The sequence below is a fragment of the Xiphophorus maculatus genome, chromosome 8 (genome assembly GCF_002775205.1).
Source record: "Xiphophorus maculatus strain JP 163 A chromosome 8, X_maculatus-5.0-male, whole genome shotgun sequence".
NCBI lineage: Eukaryota > Metazoa > Chordata > Actinopteri > Cyprinodontiformes > Poeciliidae > Xiphophorus > Xiphophorus maculatus.
The window spans coordinates 18,061,715-18,069,338 of NC_036450.1; the positions used below are offsets into that span (position 1 = coordinate 18,061,715).

At 36.4% G+C, this 7,624-nt stretch overlaps 1 protein-coding gene across 2 annotated transcripts; it reads right to left on the reverse strand.

The window, feature by feature from the left end:
- Positions 1 to 278: 278 nt before the first annotated feature.
- Positions 279 to 3,437, reverse strand: LOC102220935 (growth/differentiation factor 6-like). 2 transcript variants are annotated; one of them, XM_023338021.1, is made up of 5 exons: positions 3,220 to 3,437; positions 2,698 to 2,855; positions 2,508 to 2,591; positions 2,287 to 2,417; positions 279 to 1,945 (listed from the first exon to the last, which is right to left on the reverse strand). In XM_023338021.1, exons 1-5 carry the CDS (start codon positions 3,339 to 3,341, stop codon positions 1,796 to 1,798), a joined length of 645 nt encoding a protein of 214 aa, XP_023193789.1. In that variant the 5' UTR covers positions 3,342 to 3,437; the 3' UTR covers positions 279 to 1,795. The 2 variants fall into 2 exon arrangements, with proteins under 2 accessions (XP_023193789.1, XP_023193788.1); XM_023338020.1 differs by having other exon boundaries at positions 2,508 to 2,594.
- Between the last annotated feature and the right edge of the window lie 4,187 nt (positions 3,438 to 7,624).

Below are 7,624 nucleotides of genomic sequence, written 5' to 3' on the forward strand. Positions count from 1 at the left end.
CACCACAAGTAAAAACATCAGAGGCTACCCAGAAGGACAGCAGCGTATTATCGTTTCCCTCAGCACCACCTGATCTTTTGAATCACACAGCCAATGTTTCTTCAGCTCAGATTTCCCTCCTTCTTGGCGTGACTTCACAAATTCCTACTTGTCAGACAGGCATAGGACTGGATTGAATAAGAGTTTCATAATATTTACTTGTATTTTTTTTTGTGAAAGGACATTGAGGCCATGTATAATTAAATCAGAGGAATAAAAATCTGAATCTGCTTAAAAGCATTGTAGTAATTTTTTTATTGAAATAATCAAGGGCAGGAAATCACACAATTGATACAAATGATTTCAAAGGCGAAGCAAAGTCCTAAACATTGGATCTAAATGTGTTTATTAAAAGTAGTTGCACACTGTGGAAAAAAAGACATAAACTGTGAGGTAACTTTGTGAAGTTAGTACAAAAATACAATAAAAATTTTGAAAAAAAAAAAAAATAATAATAATAAAAATCAGAAATCACTACTCGAGAAGTTATTAGAAGTACCCAGAAGAGAACATTAAATCTATTTAAAATTTGTGAATATGTATATTAAAACAAGTGGTGTTTTTTTATCATTAGAGCTCAAACAGAGAAAGAACTGTCTTTCCAGTTAGGATAAGCTTGAAAGTTTTGATAATTAAAAATTACATTAATTAAGTCAAATCCTAACTCTAGCAACAGTGGTGAAGACCATTGTTAGGATCCAAGTGAACCTTAAAACTAGGTTTTAATGGTAGAGTGTTTTCCCGTAAGCATCCTGAACGCACCATCACCGCAGTGTAATTATACTAAAAAACATGGAGAATTCCTTGAAAGCTGCATGCCTTTTAAAGATCACCTAGTACTGACTAAAATCATGTTGTTGTTTCTTTTGTTAGTCTTTTTGTAGTTTGCGTAATCAGATTTGATCAAGTTAAGTGTATTCACATGGTGCTTTAATTTAATTCTTAATTCTTATGTAGTTAGTGATAAGTGAATAAATACAATTGCATTTTAGATTGCCTTTGTGCTACATTACTACGTGTTGTTGGTACATAGTACAATTATTTTATTGCTAAATCTCCTTCAAATACCAAGGCTCCTAACTTTACAAGGTTTCTGAAAGATGAATAAATTTGGGAGCTTTGCAGCCCTGCAGACTTTAAATCTAGCCTTCACAGGGCACTATAAAATTTACACCCTTATTTTTCTAACCTTGGTTAGAGAACAAACCAACATCCTTCCCATGAGAAGGCATGGTGGCCTCACAATTCAGTTAAGAAATAAAACTGGCCAGTCAAGTATTTGGCAAGACTCTCTCTCACATTTTTAGAGGGAACACAGAGTAACCGTTAGCAGCTATAAATAAATGACTTGAGAGCACCAGCTACATAGATGGCATCGGAACCACAGTTCTTTTCCAGCTAATAAGGTAGAAAAATCTAAGATTTGAAAAAAAAAAGACAATATTTTCACATCTAAGCCTATCTTCTAGGTAATGTTTCTTTTTTAAACATCACAATTGTGTCTTTTCCAGAAGCAGGGCCTAATTTTCAAGACGTTCAGGCTCAACAAATCTGTTTTTGGTATATGAGAGCAGCAGGAATGAAAACTGAGACGTTGCTTTGGTTCCCACGATCAGTACACAGAGAAACAATTTAAGATAGAGGGCAGTACAGGTGGGTGATTCAACATCTGAGAAAACAGGTCTGTGTACAAAGATATTTTGGATATGCCAGGTGGCCCAGATCTCATGCCAAAGACTGCGGGACAGACTTCAGCTCACTCTGTGCTGGGCTGTGGGGCGTTCCCAGGACCACAGCCGCAGCTGCGGTTCACCTCAATTGGGGAGATGACGATGGTGCCGGTTTCATCCATGTAGACAATATTCAGTGTTTCCTGCACAGTGGGCTGGCAGCATGGCAAAGGATCCTGAATGCACAAAGGGATCTAAAGTCAGTCTATATAGCACACTATAGGACCCTATAAATAATAAACATTTAAATGAAATATAAATTATAACTTGATTATATAAACATGTATGGTGTACTAAAAAAAATCGTCCTACTTTTGCTTTGGAAATTTCAAAGCAAAGCATTTTAAAATCATTTAGCCTAAACACACAGCAGATATTAAATTATGTTATAATCTTGTGTTTCCCAAACACTTTTTTATCAAACAGGTACATGCAGGGTTACAACCAGAAGGAATGTCTTGCAGTACATTTATTACTTTTGGAAGTAGAGAATTGAATTGCTCTTGACGATTCCTACCTGTGAGCTGGCATCTTGGACACCGGAGGAGGATGAGGGACATTGCACGGTGCCCTCTGCAGGGTTGCACAGGGCACACTGAACAAAGGTCAGGCTCAAAGGATGGATCACCCAGCTGTCCCAGCTAAGGTCTGAAAGGTTACAAAATATAATTATTACAATTAAATAACATTTAAAAAACAGTCTTGAGTACATTCTAATTTTTAGTCTTCACTCAGTACCTTTCATGGAGATCTCGGAGGCTACAGAGCAACACTTCAGGCCTGTTCTGTTTCCACTGTCATGCGATACAGAGTAATCAGTGGCTGCTGGAGAAAGAGGGACATTGTCAGTGTTGGGTACAAACTACTGACACATGGGATTAGATCTGACCACCTGGAGTTGATTCTTTGTAATATGAATTTCACGTACGTGCCGTCTTTTTTGCAGCTTGAGGAATGAAGCCGATTGTTCTCTGCCACTGCTCACGGATGCTATCTATCCCACCAGCAGGCAGCTGTGGCTCAGCCTGCAGGTTGAGAGCCCTAAGGAGACCCTTCCTGACCGACTGCAATGACTCGTCCTTGCACCTGAATATTAAAAACAACATGTTAAAAATGATCAAAACGAATGTATCGACTAAGGTTTTCATTAGAATTTTTTTTAATTTTATTTTATTGCTTAAGTGAACTTATGCAATAAATGAAACAAAATAGCACTGCGGAGACGATTGAAAGGGGAGTGGTGCGGTATTTTATGATAAAAGGTTGATGCTTGAAAAGAAAATGTTTGCAAAAATGTAAAAAGAAATTACCCTGAGTCACATATAAAGTTTATTATTCATTTATGGTAAATGCTTACACAATGTTTCACATCATAGAAAGACTAATAGAAGATTATATTCTACATGCACAGAAGAATATAAAGACTTAAATCATATTTTCTATAACTGACCTTTGATGAGACAATGAAGAAATAGCAGGGACTGTAGGCTCCTCATTGGATGGATGCAAGACAAATGCAGTCGTCTTCGAAAAACCAAGAAGTGCCATCATGCCAATGAATGCAAAATACATGCTGGGATGTGGAGTGAGGCCAAGGCTGGTTCCAAAAGAATAAAGATGGCAGTTCTTCACAGATGTCTTCTTGGACGAGGTGTGGAGACGAGGATGCTGCGCAAGGTACTGTTACACGGGGTCTGGGAACCTGAGCTTTTATTTTCATTCAAGACAGTGTGACCTTGAGATATTTAACATTGTTGTCTTGTCCCAACTCTGTGTGAAAAAGTGCAAGGAGGACGGTCCGACAGAGGAAGACTAGTAGACTCAAGACAAACACACCAGCAGGAAAGGTGGGAAGAAGACAAAATTAACAGAGCCACACGTGTTGCAGTATGCACTTGAAAGTACAACAGTGTCACAGGACAGAGCTGTGACTGTTCCAGCCGAGTGACTTAATATTATATCAGCTCCTGGAGTCACATTTACAGGTGATGCTCTTTTGATGTTTTGGAGTTCGTTCTGCCAAAATTTGTGTAATTACCGTACACTGTCTTGCAAAAGTATTCACACATTTTGAGCATTTTTATTTTTAAATTGATTTATTTTTTACATATATTCAGGTTCCAAACACAAACGTCAATCTATTTCAATAAGATTTTATGTTACATCCAAAGCAAAGTACCACAAACATGAGTATAAGGTGATAAGCATCCTTAGAGCATGATGCTGACTTCATGTGCTTGGGGTGATGTACTACATGTACACTTACTTACATATACAGCTCTGGGAAAAATTAAGAGATCACTTAAAATGATCAGTTCCTCTGATTGAACTTTTTATAGGTATATGTTTGAGTAAAATGAACATTGTTATTTTATTCTATGAACTATTGACAACATGTCCCAGAAATTCTAATCATAAATTTTGTATTTAGTTGCAGAAAATGAGAAATGGTCAAAAAAATGAGAAACGATGCAGTGCTTTCAGACCTCAAATAATGCAAAGAAAACAAGTTCACATTAACTTAGACACAATAGTACCAATGTTTTCACTCAGGAGGAATTCAGAAGTCAATATTTGGAGGAATAACTACAAAGTTTTCAATGGGGTTCAGAGCAGTGGTCTCTTAATTTTTTCCAGAGCTGTATATATGGGTCTGTTCGTGTCTGGCCTTGTATTTGGTACATTGTGGGTACTAACTGCTCCTTATGGGGCCCCATAAGAAGAAGTGCTGTTTTGGGGTTAGGGATTATGTGGCTTGAGTTTAGATTAGATTTAGGTTGATGGTAATGGTAATTGTTAGGGTAAGTATCAGGGTTAGACTATAGAAATGAATGAACAATGAATGCAAGCCAATGTAAAGTCTTTCTGAAGAGAGAAATACATACTGTGTGTGTAGGTGCATGCATGTATGTGTGTGATGAAAAAAAGATTGAAAAAAGATACAGATAAAAAAAATGTAGCTCAGGTTTTCTATTGTGAACATATATTTATGTAAGGAGTTAAAGATTGCTCCTGAGCTTTTGGTTTAATTTGTTAGTTGAACTTTGACATGTACAGAGTAGTGAAAGATAATTACCCATTGCTACTGAGGAAAAGAATACCTGGAGTTTGTTTAGTTTAGATAAGAGTGGTCATAGTTGTGAAATTTGAGGTTGATTTGTTTATGGAGCATTAGCAGCTAAACCTCCCTCCTGATTCTTTTTCCAGTTATTTGAGCTTTGCAGCATTTCTTTTGTAAGTCAGAAAGGCATAATTGTATATTAGCCTAAGTTATCTGTACCTCCTGATTGATTATTAACTCTGAATGTTAGCTGTATTTTAACAATAATTTACTGAACTTACATCTATGTGTAAATTTTTTTTAGCCAATAGCAAATATGCGAAATCATGTTAATTTGCTTATGTTTCTGATAAAAATAAATAAATCAAAATAACTCAATAGGGGCAATATTTTGTATTTTCCAGGCACAGAGTGCCATTTAGAGCACAATTAAGTTGTTACAAAAATTCTATATTTCAAATGGAACTTAAAAGAAATTTCAGTTCCCAATTGGATGCTGTGATTTTTGATTAACAATACAGAAAACATATTTTTATTTATATATTTTTAAATGGAAAGAAAAAAACAGCGACCATTCAGGAAGCACAACAGCTTTATTTCATTTCTTATTTTCCAGTTTGAGATCCACCCCGGTGTGCTGATGATGGCTCCTAGCCACACCACTTGAACAAGCTCGAGCTTGTGTTATCTCAGAGTTTAACCGGGGTCAAACTTGTGCAAGACTTGGATGTTAGACACGCAAGAGGTTACAGAGGCTAAGGGGCAGCTGTGCCACCCTGAGCGGGGGTGTCTGCAGGTGCACCTCTGTGTGAATGTACAACCAGATCCCTTGTATATATTTGGGTTAAACCAAAAATATCAAATAGTCTTGTGATGGATTCAATCTAGATTTAAAATATGTTAAGAATTGCACAAAACTGTAGACCATGATATCTGCATATGGTTAATTATCTGCTTTTATGCATCTCTCATTTCTTGGCTTGAAATCACAGTGAGCTGCCTCACATGATAAACACAACAACATCGTTATTCTTCTGCAGTCATTTATCAAGGACACGGTAAAAATGCAACAAACAAATCCGAAAAATTGCTGCAGGTGATGTTATCTGGAAATGTAGAAAAAAAAAAAAAGACGTCTCGGGGTTAAGAGTTGCAGTACACAGTAGCGCTTTGTCCTTAGGTTCCCTCAAATAAGATCCCCTTGCCAAAAACGAAGCACAAGTAAAAACTTTCTCATGAGGCCCAAAATGGGGCATTGCTCAGGTGCACTTGATATCAAACCATATTTCAGCAGAGAGCCAGAGGAATGTCTGCTACAAGCAGAAACAAGACAGAAGAAACCATGAGAGGAATTTTAAGTGCCGACCATGATCAGAATGTTGCGTGTTAGATTTGGACCTGGAGAAATAAAACAAGCGGGAGCTTTGTAGCAGTTAACACTTGTGTATCACAGTGCTATACCGTGTTTATACCCTATAAATGTACACATTTTGTGAGGTTAAACCAAATATTTGAAGAGTAGCATGCATTTGTAGTCAGACGCTTTACTTTGACACCCCTAAACAAGATCCTGTCTTCAGAGTTATCAATTCATTAAACAGCTTGTTTTTAACCGAATCTTAAGCTATTCTATGGCAATCCGGCCATTAGACGTCCTGTTGCAGTTTGCCACAAACAATGAAGGAATACACAATCTGTACACTGTACATAATCCACCCCAACTCTAAGGGATGGTGGTGGCAGCATTCTGCTTTGGGGATGCTTTGCAGGTTGCAAAAGCCTTGAGTTGGGCAGAAGAAGCTTGAACTTTGGAAAGAATAATGAGTAAAAGAGTAATTTTCTAGAGATGTATAGCTGATTGAGACATACCTCCAAATACTTACACATGTAACTGCAGCAAAAAGTGACCTTTTCTGATGTGGTCTATCAAATAAAATTCCAATAAAATCTATTAATGTCACATTGATGAGGACCCAAATGCAAATAGGACACCGGTAGACATGGGATGGAATATGGAATGATGGATTTAAACATTTTAAATCATAGTAGCTTATTAAAAGACACAAGAAAAATCAACAAAGGAACCACTGCAGAAACCTGCAAGGAGCAGTTAAAGTGAGAGAACTTAAAAACTGTGGAGGTGTAAGTGTGACATGTAAATCAGGTGCGTACTGTCAGATTTGGGAACTGAGAACAAGAGACTAATGGCAAGACAGAAACATGGAATAGATAGAAGAACAGCAAACCCTGAGTAAACAGGGATAAATATAGAAAATATAGAAATAACTCAAAACGCAAGATTCAAAATACTTCTGTGTTTTGGATGAAGAAGAAAACTCTGTGATTGACAATTTAAGTATTAAAAAAAATTATTGGCATGCTCTTACTGCATATATTCTATGTAAATATAAATTTTTACAATGTATATTTTATATAACAATGTCAAAGCATTTATTTGATCAAGTTATTTCATTATTCAGTAAAGGTTGGGACAGTTGAGATGCATGTTATATGATCTGTTATCCATACAGCTCTGGAAAAAATGAAGGGACCATTTAAAATGATCAGTTTATTTAACTTTTTATAGCTATATGTGTAAGTAAAGCCAATATTGTTCCTTTTTTCTATGAAGTACTGACAACATGTCTCTGAAATTTAGTATTCATTTGCAGAAAATGAGAACTGGTCAAAAATAACAAAAAGATTATGTGCTTTCAGACCTAAAATAGTGCAAAGAAAACAAGCTCATATTCATTTAGGAACAACAATACTAATAAAGAGTTGGAATAACCAT